This window comes from Trachemys scripta, chromosome 2 (genome assembly GCF_013100865.1).
Source record: "Trachemys scripta elegans isolate TJP31775 chromosome 2, CAS_Tse_1.0, whole genome shotgun sequence".
In the NCBI taxonomy this organism is placed as follows: domain Eukaryota; kingdom Metazoa; phylum Chordata; order Testudines; family Emydidae; genus Trachemys; species Trachemys scripta.
Window position 1 is genome coordinate 98,969,958 of NC_048299.1, and position 23,613 is coordinate 98,993,570.

General features: G+C 41.5%; 1 protein-coding gene across 8 annotated transcripts in view; it reads right to left on the reverse strand.

Annotated features, from left to right (window-relative positions):
• The window catches only part of TNS3 (tensin 3), a 423,008-nt gene that overhangs the window by 278,918 nt on the left and 120,477 nt on the right, over window positions 1–23,613 (reverse strand). For 6 of the 8 annotated variants that reach the window (XM_034761310.1, XM_034761304.1, XM_034761301.1 and 3 more), the window contains exon 2: window positions 18,912–18,956. The exons of the other annotated variants lie outside the window; for them this stretch is intronic. Coding sequence is in view for 4 of the 6 variants with exons in the window: in XM_034761304.1 (XP_034617195.1) it covers window positions 18,912–18,956 (45 nt within the window). In the remaining 2 variants the exon portion in view is untranslated. The remainder of the gene's footprint in view (window positions 1–18,911; window positions 18,957–23,613) is intronic. 8 annotated transcript variants of the gene reach the window in all.

Here is a 23,613-nt window from a genome sequence, read left to right on the forward strand (position 1 = left end):
CATCTACTGGTGGCATCCTACTCAGATGATGAATATGAACATGCATCGATCCACTCTGCTTTGGATCATTATCGAGCAGAACCCGTCATCAGCATGGACACATGTTCTATGGAATGGTGGTTGAAGATGAAGGGACATATGAATCTTTAACGCATCTGGCACGTAAATATTTTGCAACGCTGGCTACAACAGTGTCATGCAAACGCCTGTTCTCACTTTCAGGTGACATTGTAAACAAGAAGTGGGCAGCATTATCTCCTGTAAATTGTAACCAAACTTGTTTGTTTGTCTGATTGGCTGAAGTAGGACTGAGTGGACTTGTAGGCTCTAAAGTTTTACATTGTTTTATTTTTCAATGAAATTATTTTTGGTACATAATTCTACATTTGTAAGTTCAACTTTCATGATAAAGAGATTGAACTACAGTGCTTGTATGAGGTGAATTGAAAAATACTATTTTTTTTACAGTGCAAATATTTGTAATAAGAAATAAATATAAAGTGAGCACTATATACTCTGTATTCTGTATTGTAATTGAAATCAATATATTTGAAAATGTAGAAAACATCCAAAAATATTTAAATAAATGGTATTCCATTATTGTTTAACAACGCAATTAATCGCGATTAATTCTTTTAATCGCTTGACAGCCCTATTTGTAAGATATTTTAAGATGGAGCCATACTACTGGGTGATATCAACAGGCCAAAGGAGGAAAAGAAAAGGAAAAACAAAGGCAAGTATGTCCCATGAAAAGCTGCTTTGACAAGCTATTGTTTAAACAGCATGAGAAAACATCTTAATTTTAAAAAAAACAATAGAGGATCAGCATTCTTTATTAATTATTATTATTATTATTAATTATTTCAGTGACACCTCAGAGCCCTAGTCAAGGACTAAGACCCCACTATGCTGGGTGCTGCACAAAACACAGAACAAAAAGTCCCTGCCAGAAAGAGCTTACAATCTAAGTAGAAAAGATAGTGGCCAAACTAGGAACAGAACCCAGGTCACCTGACTTCCAGTCCAATACCCTATTCATGAAAATACATTACCTCCCCATTGAAGTGCCTCAGAGTTATGGTTGACACTGAGCTTTCCAATTATACTAGGGATTAAATCCCTTTGTTGATCATGAAAACCAATGTGTACCCTCACCAAACTACTCTAAGTGCACATCTGGAATGTTCTGGAAACTTACAAATAAGTCTACTTAACAGTTTAGAAGTTGGCCATACTGAGTCAGACTAATGGTCCATGTAGCCCACTATCCTATCCTCCGATAGTGGCCAAAGCCAGATTCTTCAGAGGGAATGAACAGAAGAGGTCAACTTATCAAGTGATTCATCCCCTGTCATCCAGTTCCAGCATCTGGCAGTCAGAGGTTTAGGGACACCCAGAGCATGGGGTTGCATCCCTGACCATCTTGGCTAATAGTCAATAATGGACCTATCCTCCATGAACTTATAAGAATGGCCATACTGGGTCAGACCAAAGGTCCATCCAGCCCAATATCCTGACTACTGACAGTGACCAATGCCAGGTGTCCCAGAGGGAGTGAACCTAACAGGTAATGATCAAGTGATCTCTCTCCTGCTATCCATCTCCACCCTCTGACAAACAGAGGCTAGGGACACCATTCCTTACCCATCCTGGCTAATAGCCATTGACGGACTTAACCTCCATGAATTTATCTAGTGCTCTTTTAAACACTGTTACAGTCCTAGCCTTCACAACCTCCTCAGGTAAGGAGTTCCACAGGTTGACTGTGCACTGTGTGAAGAAGAACTTTCTTTTATTTGTTTTAAACCTGCTGCCCATTAATTTAATTTGGTGGCCCCTAGTTCTTATATTATGGGAACTTGTAAATAACCCCTCGATTGTCCAGTGGCCCCACTGATTGTTTGGCAGGCTGGTGCACTTAATTTTTGTGTCTGTTGCAAGTTGCTCTTCTAATTCTTTTTTGGCCTGCCTAAATTAGACTTTTACACTTGATTTGCCAGCGTTTATGCTCTTTTCTGTTTTCCAGTATCTGAAATAATGCCTTATTTTACAAGGGAGTGAAAAACTTTGATCTCCAACCAGAAAAAGCTTGGACACAGAGAGTTTTAAATGTAACACATATGATAATCCAAGTTCTCCCTGGCTTCCTGGACCCAGAGCGAGTTTCAAATCTTTCTTCCCATGAAAGCTGGTAGCCCTGCATATGGGTGGGTGGTGTGGCATTGTCTAAGCAGAGGCAGTGAGCAGGGTAGACAGATTCATGCTGATTCAAGCATTCCCTGGGCAACCCCTTGTGCCCCTGTGGAAATTCAAGTTGCCCTCCCTTTGCCAAGTCATAAGGGACCATCTTCTGTACTTGAGATGAAGCTCCCCCAGGAAACAGCTGACTCAGAGGGATGTAATTTATTCTTCCCCAAGCTAGCAAGAGTAAATATTTGCATATGTTTCACTTTTCCCTTTGTCAATATCAAATACTATTGGCTGTTCATATTTTAGGCCACAGCTTTTGTTTCATCAACCCTTCAGACTTTTATTTTACAAATCCTCATGTTTTAAAAAATACATGGGCTTGTATTAAAAAAGGCCCAGGAGAGTCATCATTATTCCAGATATTGGAAAAATCTCTCTCTCTTTCTATCTCATCGTCAGCCCATTGGCAAACTGGCACTTGTTCCGTGTGAGTCAGATGCACAAGAAGTGCCTGAAAAGAGTCAAAGGATAATGTGTATAATGAAAACTCATTGTCACAAGCTTACATTTCTTTGTTTAATGAACTGGCTTTGTGCTCTCAAAGGCTGAAATCCTGCACGTATAAGAAGTAAACTATTTTTTTTTTAAAGTTAGTGAGATCCTATGCACGCATCCAAATAACAACATTTGGTCCTTTGAATATTAGAAAAATAAGATTGCATCTGACTACAGCTGTGTGAGTTTCATCTTTAATTTAATTTTCTACGAAAAGTATTGACATAAACATTGCAAAGCCAAAATCCACATATGCACACACGATTACACTTTAAATGGTCAGCGTTTTGATTCTTTTATTATAATCCTTCTGCATCCAGAATCCTTAATCCACCTCTTACCACTGTAGATGTATTCTCACAGCTGCATTAAAACACCAAACAGGCAAAGCATGTGCTTCTCTGGCTGTATTTAGATCCATGCATCTTTCCTCCCTCAGCCATTGATAGTCCTTAATGAAGCTGCTCATGGAAACAGCTAATGTGGGGGGACGGGGATGGCAGGGGCGGGTCAGGATCATGCAGAAACCTTCAAGCCCAACTTTCTCTTCCGTGCTCCCGTGACAGTGCAGCAACTCAGGTGGCTCAATACAACAAAGTCACCAGTGGATGCCTCTTATATTAAGCCACACACCCAGACAAGAAAAAGGAAGGTGGGAGGGGTCAGGAAGGGGGAGAACAGAGAGAAAGAAAGAGAAAATGAACTGATACAAAGAGAGCTGCAGCAGCTGTGTGCCAGAGCAATGAACAAAGTGAACAGCTGAGGGGGCCAGGGATGCACATTAGTAAACTAATCATGGAGAAATGGGAGCCTCCAACCAACAAAATGTGATTAAGGATTTTAGCAATCTCACCAGTCACTAAGCTGTTTCACAATTGGAGTCAGATTCAATCCAGCATTCCTCCTTGGGACAGATGTAGCACATTGTGTTTATTACATATGAAACTAATTTTTCTGGGACAAGTTTGTGGGAGAGGTTCTGACTATTGCTATCTTGTTTCTCTGAGTGCATCTTTTCACCTCACCCCCCCCCCCTCCCCAGGATGAAATAGAGGAGAAATATAAAAAATGCATAGGCATAAAAGCTTAGTAAATAGCATTTGCTCTGTGCTCTGTACAGGAAGTGCACCCATCAGCTCTATGACTAATGAAAAGTACACATTGAAAGTTCATAAATCATGGAAATATTTGCCTTGAATCAGATGCTACCTTCTCAGTACTTTTCCTATCCAGTGAAAACCTGTGTTAAGTGACCACTCTAGAGACCATAATGGACACTTGCTTAAGAATAGAGGTGATCTAATAATGGTGGAGCAGAACTGTACTCAGTACTTCAAGGACATCTTTTAAGACAGGAGGATGCCTCGTAAGGGTGGACTCTGGTAAAGGCATCAGTTTCGCCACAGCAATTTCTCTATGGTTCTCTAGATACTGGGAAGTATAAATGGATTCTAAATATTCTGGGCCAGATTCCCAGCCCCTTCGTGCCCCCCTGAGCAGTGCAAAGAGAACATAACTCAGCACAGCCGGCCAATTAACACAGCTGGAGGGAATTCTCAACTAGTGTAAAGCCAGCAGAGCCAACTCCTGTGCCAGTCTCCACTGGCACAGGGAGCACTAGGAGAGAGAGGAAGCATGATGAAGTAAGGTGGCAGGGATGAAGTGCAGGGTTTGTTCCTTTACAGCAATTCGCAGCTGGCTTATAACCTCCTAGTGACTCCAGTCAGTTGTTGCAAATTAGAGCAGCTTCTAGGCTGCTTTAAATTATGTCAGGGCTAGGGCAGTTTCAAAATCATGTGACAGCCCCTGCCCCCGCGCTCCTCTCTTCCCCCTCCTCCCGTCCCTCACCCTTATGGCCGCTAAAAAGTGGGAGGGCAGAGTCTCCTGGTCCCCCTGTTCCAGCACCCCTGCCCAGAACACATTTAAATGGGGTGAAGCTCTTCTCTCCAGCGCAAGACCTATGCATAGGGTGACCAGGTGTCCAGTCGAAAAGGGATCCTGGTGGCGCTGGTCAGCACTGCTGACCAGGCAACTGACTGTCCAGTTTGCGGCGCCATGCAGCAGTACTGGCAGGCTCCCTGCTAACTTCCGTGCCGCGTGGCTGCCTGGTTGGGAAGCAGCCGGCATGTCTGGCTCCTTGCCTTAGGGGCTGCCAGGGGTGTGTGTGTTCTGCCCCCACCCTGCAGCTGCAGCTCCCATTGGCTGGGTCAGGGCAGGGGAGGAACTAGCACGACTTGCGAGTGCTCAGCAGGTGGCTGTTGAGGGGTCACGTAGCGTGCACCTCTCCTGCTGCTGCCCGGCCCTCTTCTCCTCGCTCTCCTCATATGGCTGGGCTCGAGTTGCGCTGCGTGCCCTGCTGCGAACCGTGGTCCAGCACCCAGGATTTGGAGGTATGTGTATCCCCATCTCCGAGTGCTGGGAATGGGGCTGCACCCCCATTCCCCTCACTGTAACCCTCCCCGTCCCACTCCTGTCCCCTATCCCTCTCGCTGGATCCCTCCCCCATCCCATCCTGTCCTGCCCCCCACACCTATCCATCCCATCCCTGTACCCCTTACAGTGCTCGCCTACCCATTCTCTCCACCTCCCAGAGCTGCCACCCCCATGTCCGTCAGCCCCCGCACCCCTGCACCCAATTCACCTCCATACACTGCTGCGCTCCCATTATATCCCTATACACCCCTGTGTCCCACACATCCTCATGCACCTGTAGCCTTCTGCCTCCCCCTGCATCCCCTCCACCCCTTGTCTCTCCTTAACTGCCCCCTCTCATCCCCACCCTGCTCTCGTCCTTGGCCTCTTTCCCTCCCCATCCTCTCTCTTCCACACCATACCCCATCTTTTCCCATCCAACCCACCCTCCTCCCTTCCCGGCTGGGTGATTTAGGCAGCCCCTGGAAAAGTGTATGAAAAAGTGTCTCTGGGTAGGCAAGTGTGTGCATGCATTCCTTGTACGTATGTAAGAGACTGTTCCTTAGTGTAGGGAGGTGTGTGTATTGCCGCATGTGTGTATACCTGTGTGAATAAAATTTGCAGCCTAACACTTGGACTTTTATTTCTTCTGCTGGCTTGCGCACAAAAATAATTGATGGCATAAAATATGTGCGTATTCATTTCATAACAAGTTTTTAAGAGAGAAGGGAACTCTAACAGAAATGTATTATTTTTTAAAAAGTGAATGTTGTTGACTAGTAATTGCAGAAGAGCCAATGTATCGTACATTTCTCCCCACCTTTGTCTAGCTACATTATCAACTTTTTGTTGCAGACTCTCTCTTTTTTATGTGTATGTCCAGCACCTACCACCCTGGAGCCCTGATCTTAGTTGGGGGTCTCTAGGCACTCAACAATTGTAATAATAAATAATGCGGAAGTATATGTGTTAGTGCATGCTAGATGTGTACACATGAATACATGTGTGTATCTGCATGTAGCTGTGGGAGTCAGTTGCTACAGATTTATTTATATAGTTATCTGTACAGGTGTGCATTTCTGTGGTTATACTCTATGGATTTGTATTTGGGCTTCAGAAGTGGGCCTTTAATGGACCCATTGCAGCTGTGATAATGCGTGGTCCTAATTCCACACATAAAATTACATTAACTTTAGTGAACAAAAAACATGGAGCTGGTTATGAAAAATGGGAAGAGGGGAGGGAAAGAATCATGAAAATCTTTGTGAAATTTCATTTTTTTAAAAATTACCCCTTTTGACTATTTTGTTGCCAGCTCTAGCATCCTGTAACAAATAAAACCTGAACTTAGCATAATACAGCTGTCAAAACAATAAATATGCCTGTTTGGGCCTTGCAGTGAAAATGAGCACATGAGCGAGGGTGGGGGAGAGAAAGTGACTGGTGTGGGGGGGGGGGGGGTAGTGAGTGGGGGTGGGGCCTCAGGGAAGGGGTGTTCAGTTTACTGGAATTAGAAAGTTGGCAACCCTACCTATGCATTCAGTTCTACTTTGAGGCAGTGCATAGAATTTGTGCTGGTGAACTTCAACTGTAGTGGATGTAAATCGTTCAAGGTCTTTTTGTCTTTTCTGAAAACTGTGATTTCCAATGAGTTTGGTGTTAGTTGAGTTTGTGAGGTCTGTGTAAAATAAAAATGAATGTCTGAGTATATTGGGAGGATAACAATTTTGAGGTAATATTTTCCTATTTTCTTGATGCCCCCATATCTGAATTCTTTACTGTTAAGGAGCAGGGCCTCGGGGAAAGGGTGGTGTGGGGGCGGGGGTCTCAGGGAGAAGGGGTGGCATGGGAGTGGAGGCTCAGGAGAAAAGGGTGGGGCCTTGGGGGGAAGGGGCAATGCAATGGGTGGGGCCCTGGTTTGGGTGCTGGTGCCCCCCCCCACTTTTAGGCAGCGTCTGTCACTCCTGGCTCTGGGCAATTATTATTAGTTAACAGCTTGTAGAGCACCAGCTAGGTGCTGTGCAGACAAGTATGAAGTCCTCAGAGAACTTACAAGCTAGATAGTGTACAAACTAATGGCATGAAATGGGGGGAGTGCAGTGATGTAAGGCAGTGCAATTGAATAATGAAGTTGAGCATATGGTCTGTTACATTTAATAAGGTGAAATTATTTTAAAAAATCATACTTGCACATCTTTTTCGGTGAGTTAAAAGCTAGTACCTCTGTGGGTGTGGGACAGGCAGGCTAGGCTTTATAGTTTCTGGTTACAAATATAAGGCCCCATTCTCATAGAGCAGGGGTCGGCAACCTTTCAGAAGTGGTGTGCCGAGTCTTCATTTATTCACTCTAATTTAAGGTTTCACGTGCCAGTAATACATGTTAACGTTTTTAGAAGGTCTCTTTCTATAAGTCTATAATATATAACTAAACCAGGGGTAGGCAACCTATGGCACACGTGCTGAAGGCGGCACACGAGCTGATTTTCAGTGGCACTCACACTGCCTGGGTCCTGGCCACCGGTCCGGGGGGCTCTGCATTTTAATTTAATTTTAAAAGAAGCTTCTTAAACATTTTTAAAAACTTATTTACTTTACATACAACAATAGTTTAGTTATATATTATAGACTTATAGAAAGAGACCTTCTAAAAACGTTAAAATGTATTATTGGCACACGAAACCTTAAATTAGAGTGAATAAATGAAGACTCGGCACACCACTTCTGAAAGGTTGCCAACCCCTGAACTAAACTATTGTTGTATATAAAGTAAATAAGGTTTTTAAAATATTTAAGAAACTTCATTTAAAATTAAATTAAAATGCAGAGCCCCTCAGGACCAGTGGCCAGGACCCGGGCAGCGTGAGTGCCACTGAAAATCAGCTCGCGTGCTGCCTTCGGCACGCATGCCATAGGTTGCCTACCTCTGTCATAGAGTTTAAAGCCAGAAGGAACCACTAGACCATCTAATCCAGCAATACTCAGACTGAGACTTGAGAGCTGCAAGTGGCTCTTTAATACGTCTCCTTGCAGCACATGATATTAAAACCCTGTGTGATTTAATGATTAACCAACCTAAGTTATTAACCAATCAGGAGACTATATAAGAGAAAGACCCAAAAATCAGGACTTTCCCTATAAAATCGGGACATCTGGTTACCCTATCCCAATAGTGCAAAAATTATACTGATAAATTGGAAAAATCATAAACCATCAGTATTCAATAACAGTATGAGATAGAGCTGTTCATCAGTAAAACCTGATGGAAAAAACAAACATGATAACAATATAGTGTGTTTCATGGCAGGTTATGCCGTCAGTTCATCACGTCTGGTACTCTACCTCCAATATGGGCCACCACCTGGTGCTTCAAAAGGACATAACTGAAATCTAAAATTCACCTAGCCAATTATTCAGTTTCCCCTCTTACCTGCCTGCAATCTGTTTCTGCCCTGAAGAATATTTGATTATCCTTATCTCACCTTGCATAACAGCTGCTGCTAAGAGCAGTAATCAATACGTGTGTTAAAATAGTCCTGTATTTCTGAGAATTTTGATTCAAAGCTATAGTAATCATTATCTAATCTAAAGTTCACAATATTAATCACTTCAATTTTACGGGAAAATAACATGAACCTTTCCTCTTCAATGACTGAGTTAGTTCTTTTTAAATTAGCATTATTCTTTGTAAGTATAATTACTATTGAAATCATTATAGTTTCCTGGGAAGGTACAGTTTATTACCTTCATATTTTATACACTGTAAAACTCAAAAATGTGTGAAAATAAATGATAAGCTTCTAGAGCTATATTGTTATAGCAAATTGTAGAGTATGGTGCTAAAGATTCAATAGCGAACAATTGTGGGAAAGGTAGATCATCATTTTTAAAAGGTTAATATCAGGCTTCCACAACAAACTTATCTGTCTTTCAAATTAACTGAGCTTGGTTCTAGCTAACCACCATAAAAATCCTGTGGTGCACATTAAATTATGTAAAAATTGCCAAACTACTTCAGAGAAATGATCCATCTATTCCAGTATGCAGAGGCTTAACAGGAAAGTGTTAAGAAAAAAATGGGGAAATAATCTTTCCACAAAAGAAGTCAGTTAGTGGGTTAGTTTATACCCTGAATTATGAGATTTTGCATTACATGTAAATTGTATCTAAGGTTCATAAGTACTTAAATCCCGGGTTTGAGAATCCTACAATTGAGAATTTAACCAACAAGTAACATTGCATTCCTTCAGCTCTAATTCTGATACTGCACCTGACTCATGTGATGGCCCATTGATTTCTCATATGACTAAGGTTTGTAGCCCCCAAGTTCCACTTTATTAGATTAGAAACATTTTACTACCTGACTTCCACACAAACCTGCTGAAATCTATTTTACTGGAGAAAAAATTCACCAAAGTCATTATAAGAGGGATGAAAGATTTTCCTTTCAACATTCACAGGTAGTTCCCATCATTAGTCTTACAGCCTCTGGGCTCAAGCCCTCCAGTCAAAATATGTAGCCAAAAAGTATACTGCATGGAAATGCCACACTTCTAGGGTATGTCTACAGTACAAAATTATGTCAACCCAAGTTACAGCAACGTACAGCCGCTGCAGTAATTAAATCGCTTTTGTATGTCCACATTACGCTCCTCGTGTGGGCCATGTGCATCCTCACCAGGAGCACTTGCACAGATTTAACTGTCAAGGTGGCCATTGTGGGATTGCTTCTGGAAGGCAACAACAGTCGATGTAAATAACACAGTGTCTACACTGACACTGTGTCGACCTACCTACATAGACGTTGACTCTATACCTCTCATGGAGGTAGAGTTATTAAGTTGGTGTAGTGGGTGAGTTATATTGGCAGGAGCAACATTTTAGTGTAGACACTTGCAGAGTTAGATCAACATAAACTGCTTTATGTCAACCTAACTCTAGTGTAGATCAGGGCCTAGCTAACAACCTCACCAAAACTGTTCACATATTCTCTGAGTCACAAACAGTAGTTAAAGGATTTTATTTTTCTTCCTGCATGACCTGAAAAGCATCTGCAAATCTTTGGGCAATTTCAAAACTAATCAAGCCATCAAAATACTTTAAGTACATCTCCCTTGCAGAATTAGCCCAGTTTAAAAATGTTTTTTACATGCTTGTTAAAGCTTTTTATCCTCTGGGTCTGCAGGGTTAATGTTCCCTAAAGGCGGTTCTAGGAAGCTAACACCACCCTATAGGATCAAAGACCATTTTTTTCTTTAAAGATAAAAAACATTCCATTAAACAGAGCTTCATTACAAGGGTAGGAGAGACAATAAAAAATACAGATCACTTTTGTTCTTAAGGAAATAAAAATAAAATCTTGATTTTCTTCATTTTCAGGGCCTGTGTGATCATATTTACAATCAGCCAAACAGAGCAGAGAAATCAATTAATCAGAAAGTATAATAAGACCTACTTTGGGATAGTCTCAGTGAACAGAAAGAAACCTTCGAATTCTTCTGCAAAGGAAGAGAGGGAAAATAACTAAATCTGAACATATTACAGACTTTTTAACTTGTGTGTGACCAGCTGAATGAAAATGGTGAATCTAAAATTGCCATAGAAATAGGTTGTTCATTAGTATCCCTGATAAAGCAATGGTGAGGAAAATGCATGTTAGATTCTAAATTTGGTTCACAAAATATTTTAACCCTTTTCAAAGCTCATAATCAAAGACAATACAAATCATTGGATGGCTCTTTTTCCTCATTTCTCTTGAGAGCAACAGTAGATCTTTTAAAAATCCATGGAAGTAGTGATATACTACCTGACAGTGGCAATTCTATGCCTTCATGCGATCCACAACAGAAATAGTGGAGAACAGGACTTCAGCTAAAATATCAACTTCATCAGAAATCTCAGAGGTGGGGCTGAATTGCAATCTGAAGGGGATAATGTGTTTGAAATGTTTGCTCTTTCGTATTTAGGACACACTACAGTGAACTACCGTCTATATCAGAGAGACAAGTCCTTATTTTCTAGAGATAAATTCAGGACTGCCAATGTCTGTGACCCAAGACTTGTTCACCATGCTGCTCTCTCTGCAAGTCCATTCCCCTGTGTATGGCTGAGATTTGAAGAAATATGCGTTAAAAAGATATTACACCTCAAAAGCATGGAATTCACTACATAAGCAGCTGTAATTAAATGTGCATTCTTTGTATGGATTATGAGGCTATTAGTGATAGTGATTTGCATATGAAACTATATTGAAAAATGTGTGTGACTGGAATTTTACAACTTTAATATATGATAGGAAGTACATGTTCTTAAACTTATTTACTTCCTTGTTTCTGAAATTTTTTATTTTATGACATATACTAATGGAAGCAACCTTAACTAATATATTACTATATTTTTTATTTTAATTGATATAAATATCTATTCCTTTACTGAATCTCACTAAACAGGGGTACTCAGGATTTATTCTCTATTCAAATGTTTATTTCAAGACTAACTGGGAAAACCTAGGCCATTAAAAATACTGTATTGTTTGCATTTTTTTCTACATTGAGAAAATGAAGCTGTATCTTGGCTCAAAAAATCTCTAATTTTATAATACACTAGCTAGAAATTGTGTATTTAGCAACTGGGTTTTCATTGTTACTCCCTTGCAAATGTCACTTCAAGCCACAACCATTATAGATAAATCAGGTCAAACAAAACTATTTCATTAACTACCACAAACAAATTCTTTATATTCATGTCTCCTTTAGAAGTTAACTTTAGTGCCACTCCCGAATCGACAGTGCAGAGTTACCAATTCTATCCTAGAATACAATTACATTCTTCTCACTGGTCATTGGAGGATTTATGGTAATCTATTTATCTTTGTATTTTTTCCCGGTTTTTCTGTGTGGTCTTTTAAAATAAACCTGTGAGAGCATGTTGATGAATAACATTTTGCTTTGCCAACAACAATTTTTTTTAATGAATCACCTATTCCTTTTTCTCTCATATTATGAGATTAGCCATCCCTCCACCCTGAGGACATACACCACAAAACATTTATTAAATGGTGACATGGAGCAGGGAGCATTCATACATACATATTTGTGTTCTGCTGTTATTAACCATGGACTGAATTCTATGCTATATAGTCCTTGCTATACAAAACACTCCCAGTGACATTGATGAGAATTTTGAACAAGCAAGGATGGTGGAGCTGGGCACCAGGTCGTGTTACCTTTCTACTGAAATCCATAAACAAACAAAATAACCAAACCAAGTGTTTATGGTTCAAAATATTGTTTGTCCAACAAAATTGCTACAACTTGCATCAATTTTTAAAATGTTCACAGGGGATCAGTATTAGCTTGGTGGCAGCAGATTTGCCATGCACTGCAACAAACAGGAAACTAAACCTCTTATTCTGATCTCCGCGTTCCTTCCTTTTCTCAGATTAGCAGGTCTAGTATCCCTACTGTTTGAGGTCTGGCAGAATTAGTGCTATACCGCACAAGCTGTTCAGGCCCTGGCAGTGGCATCCTCATGGCAGAGCAGCGTAGCCCAAGCTGTTTCAGCGGAACATTACTATAGTGAAGCATGAGCAAGGCTGAGTGCTGGTCATGCGAGAATTCAGCCTCTGCCTTTAAGCTGCAGAGGGCTCTCATACTAAATTTAATGCATTAGATAATGTTCAGCTGAAGTATATGATCTAATGCTTTCTCTGTACTCCCAGGGGATTAGATAATTGATTGGTGAAGCATGCTGAGTTATAGTAAACAACATGTCTGCATCAAGACAGCCATCAAATTGTATTTACTTCTATTCATCATCAACTTTTTATAGCCAAAGCCCTTGGATTGTTTGAAACAGATTGTTTTGAATCATGATCAGCTGCCTCCTTGCCACCCTTAACGATATCCATTTACAAAATTCACTAAGTATACTGGGGAGGTGGGATAATGCCTTCTCTCTTCTCTCATAATGAACTCCACCTCCCTTATTAATAGCCACTCCCTTCCAGCCCCTTTCCTCTAGCAGAGGAGGCAGAAAAACAGCTGTCTTCACAGATGACATCAAATCTGTTCTCTGGCTGACTAGCAGAGAATGCTGATAATTGGGGCTGTCTGCTCCAACTCATCCAGGAAAGCAACAGCTTCTACTAGCCTGAGGCCTACACACTTGAGTCCTCCCCTGCCAGCTATCTGAATGAGCCAGGAATTAATGCAAGAGAGTTGAATGTGATCTTCATGCTTAACTTAAGAGTCTAAAACATTTCTGGAAAAAGAAATCAGATACGATGGACACATTTCTAAAATGATTATACATCCCTTGCTCTGTCAATGCAGAGCTGTATGACCTGGGCAAGTGTGTTAAACTGATTATTTTCAGAAAAGAGATTACATAAATATGGCACCTCCTTACTCAACCAATCTTCTGCCTGCTTGTTGTCAACCACACCTGCTCACTTCATGACAAAAAATATGATTTTAAGTATTTAATTAGCTCCTGTTATCCTATGAGGCCAACACAGCAACAGGACAGCTGGATTCTATTCTGGACTGCTCATCATTATGTAAGGGGACTGTTGCCCCCTTACTAACATTCAGTGGGGGTGTTTTGGCTGGCTAGCTCCCAGCACTGAAAGGGGAAGGGTCGATGGGAAATCAGGAGCCTGAGACTGACAGTCCCCAGGAACAATGGCGAGAGGCCAATGCTCCAGGTCAGCCTGATTGACAGGGTGGGCAGGCTAATCAGCGAGACAGGAGGCCAGTGTGGGTCTCGTCCTCCGGGTGAGTTGGAATTGCCTGGGTCAGACTGAGTGGGGCCGAGCTAAGGAGAAAGCAGGGGCCCAAACTGAGCTGGAGAGCAGAACCGTGCCAGATCCAGAGGGGCCAGAGGCGCAGCCACAGAGCCAGAGACGCAGCCCAGGGAGAGCAGGTCCTGTGCTGGGAGCAGAGCTGCAGCCACAGAGCCAGGTGTGGTGAGCAAGTGGGGCCAGCCAAAGTGGGACCTTGGGCAAAGGGCCCAGCACAGAAAGACACCCCTAGCCAAGGGCCCTTGCAGGTCAGACTGGGAGGGGGACCTTAACCTGACGGGGGGATGACGCTGGGAAGAAGGGTCCCACCACTCAAAGCCCGGAGGTGTGTGGCCACCACCATTGCAAGAGTCCAACCCGCAGCATACCTGCGGCACAGCCAGGGCCTGAGAAGGAAACCTGGGACCTACAAGGAACAGACTGCAAAGTGCCCTGATGTCCAGAGACACTGTTTGTGATGTTCCCTGCCACAGAGCGGGGTGATGTGTTTTCCTTTAACTTTTCCCATTTTTCCTTATTCTTTTCTTTAGATTAATTGTTAATTAAACAACTTGTATTTGCTTCAAATTGTACGGAATAATCAGTGGGTCAGGGAGGTGCCCAGTGCAGAGAAGGTACCCCGGAGTGGGGACACCCTAGCCCCTGTCCTAGGTGACCACAGCGGGGTTGGGGGTTGAGCCCCCCAGGGCCCAGCCTTGTTGGGGTTACGAGGACTCTGCCAGACAGGAGAGTGGAAGGAGAGCCCGCAAGGGCAGGGAGGCCTCTGGGTAAAGGGAATGGGAGCGAGGACTCAGATCCTTTCGCTAGCCCACTTCACTGGGGTAGTGCAGAAGCCAGGAAAGTTCCGCACAATAGCGGGACCATTCCCCCGCTTACAATTAACACACTTATTAACTCAGAGACAAAGTCTCCTGTGAGTTTCATCAGTGTAAACACCGATGGCAGGTATCATAGGCTCGGGAAGGCTGTACCTCCCCAAACAGCCAGGCATGGCCCCGCCCATGCTCTGCCCCCAGACTCCCCCTCCCGCTTCCCGCTCTGTGGCTCCCCCGATGTATTGGCCCCAGATCGGGCTGCGCCGCCCACACTCCTGGCGCTACAGGGCTGGGGAAGTTGGGGCCATGCTGCCCACCCACCCGGTGCTCTAGGGCTGGAGCCGCACCGCCAGCCCTCCCAGACGCTCCGGGGCTGCGGAGCCTGCAGCCACGCTGTCTTCCCTCCCAATGCTCCATGGTTGGGGAGGCTGCGGCCGTGCCACCCGCACTCCCGGCACTCCAGGGCTGGAGCCACACCGCCTGCCCTCTTGGTGCTCCGGGGCTGGGGGCGCTGCTTGGGGCAGGGGCCAGCAGTCGCGATGGGGGGGGCCTCTGGGCTCCAGCACGGGGAGCAGTGCCTTGGGCCAAAAGGGCCGGACTGGGAGCTAGCCTACTCCAGCCAGCGGTTCACACACCACCCATGAGTGTAAATCTAGAGTAACTTCATTAAATGTGATATGTGCCAGCAATGCCCCTCTGCCATGTACATGGGCCAAACTGGACAGTCTTTATGCAAAAGAACAAATGTACACAAATCAGACATCAAGAATTATAACATTCAAAAACCAGTCAGAGAACACTTCATTCTCCCTGGACACTCAATAACAGACTTAAAAGTGGCAATTCTTCAACAAAAAGACTTCAAAAACAGACTCCAATGAGAAACTGCATACCTGGAATTAATTTGCAAACTGGACACCATCAAATTAGGACTGAATAAAGATTGGGAGTGGATGGGTCACTAAAAAACTAATTTTTCCATACTAATTTCTCCCTACTGTTACTCACACCTTCTTGTCAATTGTTTGATATGGGCCACCCTGTTTACATTGGCCTGATTACCACTACAAAAGTGATTTTTCCTCCCTTAGTATTCTACTGTTGAGAATAGCCCACTTCCACTTTAACTGAATTGTCTCATTAGCACTGACCCCCCATCTTTTCATGTTCTGTGTATGTATACCTGCCTACTGTTTTTTTCCACTCCATGCATCTGATGAAGTGGGTTTTAGCCCATGAAAGCTTGTGCTCAAATAAATTTGTTAGTTTCTAAGTTGTCATAAGTACTCCTTGTAGTTTTTTCATTAAACTCAACACTGAAGAAACAGATCGACATTTGCTGCACATTTTCAAATGCAGCGTGTTTAAACTCAGGTTACAGAGTCATGTGACTTAAATGCATTCTAACTATACTTATCATACACCTCAGCTGCACCCAGCTTGCTGGTGATGATGTGCAAGTCAGAAAGAAAATCTTACTTTCAGATCCTGCCTTTCAGATCACAGGAAGAATCTGAAGGGTTGGCAAAAACCCATCCATTTACCAACTGAGCACCTAGCCTAAGCCACAAACACATGAAATGCAACTTTTATTTCAGATTACTAAAAAGGAAAAAAAAATAACTAAAACTGTGTCTCAGTTTCCCCTTCTGTCAAATTAATAATCATCCTTAGCTACTTCACAGGGACTGCTGTGAGGGTGAATTAATGTTTGTTAAGTACTGAAATTCTAGGATCAAAGGGACTATGGAAGTTCAAGTCTCTTTGCTTTCTCCTTCTTCCTCTCACCTTCCTCCTTCCCAACCCAACCAGATCCTTCTGTTTTCTTCTCACTTCATCCTTCCATTCCTCGGACTTCTAGCTCCTCCTCCCTGTGCAACACACTACTACTTCCCCCACAGGATCCCCAATTCCATCTTTTTTCAACCCCAAAAACCTCTTGATAATCCAACTTTTTCATGCTACCTACCAACATGCTCCATAGACTGTTGCTCATTTTCCTCCATCAAGGCCAACTACCTTTGATGGGGTAACATTATGAAAATAGAGGGTCTCAGCTCTGGAACTCTTCCTCTTAGGCATTGAGTAGCATCTCTGTTCAAATTTCACATGCTCTGTGGTTCTTTCAAGCCAAAGATGTCCTAGCATAATTGCCTCCTCTCTGACTCCAAGGAAGCCCAAAACACTTGCAACCAAGTTGCTGCAAATCAAATAGTTTCTTAAATGATTAAATGCCTGGTTTAATCTAATGCAGGGGTTCTCAAACTTCATTGCACCGTGACCCCCGTCTAACAACAAAAACTACTACACAATCCCAGGAAGGGGGACCAAAGCAGGAGTCCACCCGAGTCCTGCTGCCCCAAGTGGTGAGGCTCGGGCTTTGGCCCCAGCCCCAGCAAGTCTAATGCCAGCCCTGCAACCCCATTAAAACAGGTTCATGACCCACTTCGGGGTCCAACCCACAGTTTGAGAACTGCTTATCTAATGTTTTATATAGTCCAGCCTGTAGACCTAACAAATATCAAATAGCAAGGTAACTGGAGAGGAAACTTTTGATATTTATTAAGATCTCTGGAGAAAAAATGTCTCCCCTCAGTCTTCTACATTCAGCTGACATGATGAAATCAGACCCCCCAAAATAATGAGACTGTCTTAAAAATCATGAGATTTTAAAGAATGCTACATTTTGGGTTCTTTTTATTTGCATTCTGGGTTTTGAATTGTTAAGAGTCATGACTGCCTCTGCAACCCTGAGGCTAGAAACTTACTTCAAAAAAGAAAGAAAAAAGGACATAATGTGAGAGTCACAATAAAATCAAGAAAGTTGACAACACTGATGTGCTTAGAATGGGTACACTCCAAATTTCATATCAGTTTCAGAGGTGTCACTGCTTCTAGCAGCATTCCTTGTTAAAGGTCGGGAATATTGCTGGAATCAGTAATACACCTGTACCCCAATATAACGCGACCCGATATAACACGAATTCGGATATAACACGGTAAAGCAGCGCTCCAGAGGGGCAGGGCTGCGCACTCCGGCAGATCAAAGCAAGTTTGATATGAACTCTAAAACAAGAATGAACCTTTGAAACGTATCCAGTGTACTTCCCCATTTCATAAGGCTACTGAGGATTAATTAACTGATATTTTTTAAATGTTTTGGAGATGGAAACTGATATATAAGTGTTAAAATGCTGTTACTGGCAATAAAAAAAATTGCCTTCCCAAGTCTTGACCCTATGTCTGTAATGAAGAAAAAAGGCCACAAAAGAAAGCTACTAAGTCATGGCCTAATACCTTGTTAAGAGAAACACTGAGTCAGCTGTATGCATTGGCAGGAAAAAAGTATACAAAGTATCTTGAACAGAACTGAGAAATCAGTCAGCAGTTTTAGTCTTTCCTTGATCTTGGAAACTGGTATTCTTCACAAGCAGGAACCCACTGAACAAAGTAAACAACTGAATTCAACAAATATACCACACTGTATCAATGGAATATATGGTATTGCATGTATTTCTTCAAGCATTTTTATGTCTAAAGTTTAGAAAATAGCTTTAATATATAACAGCCATTAATTCTGTACATTACCATTAATCAGGGGTATAAAGCTTTTACAATTTTTAATTTTATTTACATTGCCCCAAACTATCTCTGCAAATGAATGTAGTTCCCTCCCTCAGAACAGATCCATAGTTCTCAAGCATGGAGCTAGTCTGGCATGGGGTGACCTTTGGTCGCCAAACCACAGCCATAGAGTACATGGCCCCCTAGGACGCGAGTGTTCCAGATGGCCATATTCATTTTGGTCTCAGTAGGAAACCAATACATGCCCTGCCCATCCAACTTGCAAACATTCCCTCTGCAAACATTTACAATCCAGGCATTTTGCTATCCAATCACTCTACGTGCCTTCCAGTCATACTTGTGCCTATAATATATTTCTTTTATTTGGTTCATTTTCATTACACACAGGACTTGGGCAGTAAAATAGAGTGAAACATTTTACAGCCTGCAACCCACAGCAGCACAGAAACCATAATGAATTCACAGATGTGATTACCTTCTTCTAAGTTAAAAGCATTACTTCAGAAAGGTCATTTCATAAAATGGGTTGATTTGCTGAAGAATGAACATACCTCAGCTTGTCCAACAGCCAATCCTCCAGACGAACTCTTGTCAGCCTGGTTTAAACAAAGGGTTGCTTTAATTAGTGAAATATTACCAACTGACGGGGCAAATTCCAAAAATACTTCACTACAATTAGGAAAGCTTTCCTTCTATTCATTACTACACAGCATTTAAGAAATAATATTTAACCCCTTGACAGCCATATAGGTATACCTTAAGTAAGCCCCATGCAATCTCCCCCAACTGTCTCTCACAATACTGGCTATCTTGCTGTGGAAAAATTATTGCTGCATGAGAAAGGCTTCTTGCAGATATTATTAATTACAGTTTTCAGTTTCTCTTTTTATTTGTGTTTTTGGCTCCTTTACCAAAGTGTAACTTCCTAGAAAATTCTTTCTTTACAGATTTATTTTGGTGTGTTTATACAGGTTTATTTATACAGAAATTTTGACCCCGTACATTTGATCAAAAATGGGTTGCTTCATTAGAAATGCAATAAGCACAAGAGGTTTTTTGGAAGTCTCATACTGTTTTTAATACAGTCTCATTAATTGTTCCTACCCTGTATGTAATCATCTACATCCTTACACATTGGAGAAGACCTCTGTGTTAGACTGAATGCTTGTCTCTCTCACCAACAGAAGTTTGTCCAATAAAAGATATTACCTCACCCACCTTGTCTCTCTAATATCCTGGAACCAAGGTGGTTACAACTCTACAAACATATATTATATATGTCCTTTACAGCCAAATTTACAAACATAGGCACTGAAGCTCTGCATGCATATTCATTCTTAGTGCATGTGCAAACACTTGTTGGCCTGTTTTAAGATTAAGCTAAAGTGTCGTTATGACATACCATGGCTCATAGTCAATATAAACCAATCATTCCTAAATAAGGAGCTTACAGACTATTAAGAGGTATTTGCTATTACTCTTATTCTGCTCTTTATCAGCTCATGGCTGTGTTTAATTGATTCATATCTTTGGTCAGAAATTATGAGTCTTTTAAATAGCAATGGGTCAGACCCTGCTCATTTTTCTTACTTGAGATGTCCCATTGACTACAATGGAACTATTTATGTGAACAAGGCTTTGACTCTAGGAACCCATCTTCTTCAGTAATTCTGATCCTATATGAGCAGGATACCTTATGAATTTTTCACTGAAATTACACCTCAGCTGAACTATTCCTTTTATAAACACTACCCTATAATTTAGTCCTGTCTTTCTATTTCCTATCATTTATTGTAGCCATAGTTTATACTATATCTGGATGCCTTTAAAAACTAATTTTACAGCCAGCATCTTGTTGCATATCTTATGGCAAGGTTTACTTATCATCTAACCTAATGTTCTAATTTTCTACACTCTCAACCAGTTTAAATCCAACAATTTACTTTTTCTAAGAGAAGGTAAGTCCCATACATATGTCATCTCAGGAGGATGTGTATTTGGTTTTGCATTATAAGGGTCATACATTTACATCAGTTGTAAATTTGTTCTCACAAACCCCACTTTTGTAGATACAAGTGGTTACGGCCCATATTTTGACAGTCAATGGGATTTAGGCTCCTAAATACCTATGCCACTTCTGAAAATGAGACTAAGGATCTAACTGACTTAGAATGCTGCTATGTTGAACCCAGCAATGCCTAAATACTTTTAAAAATCAGTGGAACATGTATAAAAAAAAAACCAGGCATTTTTGCAGACACAAGTTGAAAGGGAGTAGCTGATAACCTAGCCTTCTAATAGGGTTTTGTTGTTATTGTTTTTAATAATTGCTTCATATGAATCTTCAGCAGCCCAAGCATCACTGAAAGGGAAATTTTGGGACCTAAGTCCTTTTCCCTGTAAATGATGTAATAAAGCCTATGCGTGTCCTTTAAAAAAAACCCACAAAAACTGAAAATATACAGTTGTATTTCAGCTTGATATCAATTGGTAAACTGTTTCATAGAATAGTTAAGCAATGTGTGTGTGACTTCTCTTAGCCCATTGGACTTTCTTCAGTTGTCAACACGTGTGAGAGTACAGAGCAGGAATTACCAAGTCCCAAAGAACATACTAATGCAAGTTTAAGAAATAATTAATAAATAAATAAATAATTATCCCTTGTAACTCATTAAATCAGTGGCTCCCAACATTTTATAATGATGGCAAGTCATCTGTGGGGAATGACCCAGCGTCTCGAGATTTAAAAGCATGAGCCTCAAGTACTTGAGTCAAAGAACCAGGTCCAATATTTAGAAGCAATAGCTGACTCATAAACCTCTATCAGAGGTTCAGCCACTAGAAGGTGACAAAGAGCCACACTGTGGTAGCATGGGTTAAACATCTGTAGTGAGTCTCTCTCTCAAAATGGCTTGGAGGATGGATGTTTCCTTGTGCCCATTTGCACCATGCCCTGGCATAGCTGCCACCATTATCTTTTTTTTTCTTCCCAATAAAGCCAATGCTCTACCGAAATCCGTTCATCCCACCCACAGACTTATAGCGTGAAGTGCAGATCTGGTAGCCATATTGAGCCAGCAACTCTACACAACTGCTTTTAGTAGAGGGGGAAGGGAACAGTGCCAGATTTAACTAAAATTACAGGGGGTGTTGAGATAGGTAGAATGCAATTACTCATGTTGGAATATGGCCAGGATACTTGGCCTAGCACAGCAATGCTCATTAAAAGTTCTAAGGGACCTTTAATACCCAAAGAGATAGTTGCAACATTCAAAACAAAAGCCCCTCAACTACTACAGCTGAAATTTATAAGCAACACAGAAATTATTCGACTGGGACCACAGTAAAAGAAAGCTTATTCATTTTAAAATCCTTTAATTTCTTCCTGACAACCTGTTCTGGAATCAGTTAAGGTAACAGAAATGTGGAGTGCCAGTCATTAAATTTTGCTATTTAACATCTTCAGCGTCAAACGCCCACAGTTTAACATACAGTAAATAAACAAGCTTACCAATTTTCCATGGTGGCATGTTGTACATGAACAGTATTTGAAAGGATAGAAAATAATGCACACAGCTACGCCTTTCTGAAGGAACCACTAAGAAAAAATATGAACCAAAATCTGCAGTACCTGATAGCTAGTAACATGCCAGTATGATACAAATTCTGAAGCACAATTCTGTGGTAAATTCCATAACCAAGAAATTCCAGCATACAACGAGCTCTACCTGTTTCATCAGATAATTTTAGTCAATTCTGGTTCAAACACCTGCTTGACACATGAACCATATGGGGGAAGAGGAATATAATATGCTTGTCATCCACAAATTTCAAAACCCTTAAAAGGGTAGATGAGACACAGGTGGGTTTAAGCTAAATATTTCAAATGTAAGTACCTCACGTTAGGCACCTAAATAAAATGACTGATGCTCAGAGATGCTGAGCATTCAGTGACTTCAAAGCAACTCACAGGAACTCCCATGCAATCTTACATCACTTTTCAATGCAATATGTATTCTCATGATTAATTATTTGTACTGCAGTAAAAACACTCCAAAATTGAGATTTTCACTGAGTTTAAAACTAAATAACACAAGGTATAAATCATTTTATTTTCTGTGCATATAATTCATTGAAAAAAACACCTATGTGAATTTACTCAAAGCTATCAAAATGTTACTATTATACAGAATACTGCACCAGTTTCAATTGGGAGTTAGAGGGGAAGGGCTTACTGCAGAATCGATATCCCACATACCACAGAATACATAGCACCCTGAATGCAATGAACATCTTTCAATGGTCATTTTATAGCAAACCCATGGCCAGACCAGGAATTCTGCTGCTCTTTCTCTGACAGCATTTTCCTCTCTGCTTTGGAACTCGAGCTCAGCAGAAAGAGAAATGCCTTCCTGCAGGCAAGAATGAACAATCTCTCCCAATTACATAGCCATGTGTGGGCTATGAGCAATTTTCCAAACATAAAAGGCAAAAGGGAATTTGCTATCCATATATTAACAAGTTAAAACATGCCACCTGCAGATGGAAGGGATCAAAATGTCTATTTGAGTCACCTAAAAATTAATCCCCTCCAGGAATGTTTTTCTCTCACTGTGTTTTTCTCCGACACCCCCCACCTTCAAGAGCAGAAAGCCAAGCTCAAAGAATGCACCCCGCTTTTTTATACAAATATGATATTCCCTAATACACCACACCCTCTTCTTTCTGTAAAAGAATATGTTTTTTCTCCCCCACAGTCCCCAAACACACAATGCATCAGAGGGCTGATTTCATATTTATTGTCTATCAATCACGAAGCCATGTTTTGTCAGAAAAAGATTCATTGCAGGTTTCTGTTGGGAATGGCATTTCCATGATAGAAAGGCTTTCTTCAATCACAGGACAGATCCAACTGTGGTTGCAACTTGAACATTCTTCCAGAGCGCAGAGAAGATGGATGAGTAAAATGTATTGCAACCTTTAGAACACAAAATGCAAAATGTGGAATCCTTTTTACAGATGTAAATAAAATGAGTGAATTTGATGAGGGCAAAAATGTAAGTGGTAAAAAGAAAAAAAAGCCAGCCAGTATGATGTATAGACTTAATATCTATGTTCAGTGAGAAATTTACTCCTGGGCAGAGAAGACAGGGTTAAAACGTATATACCATTTAAGTCCTATGTTGAGGGTTTAAGTAGAACGGGAATGTTGCATAAGCCTTGCACTGCATTCTCTGCAAATGGGGTGGACTT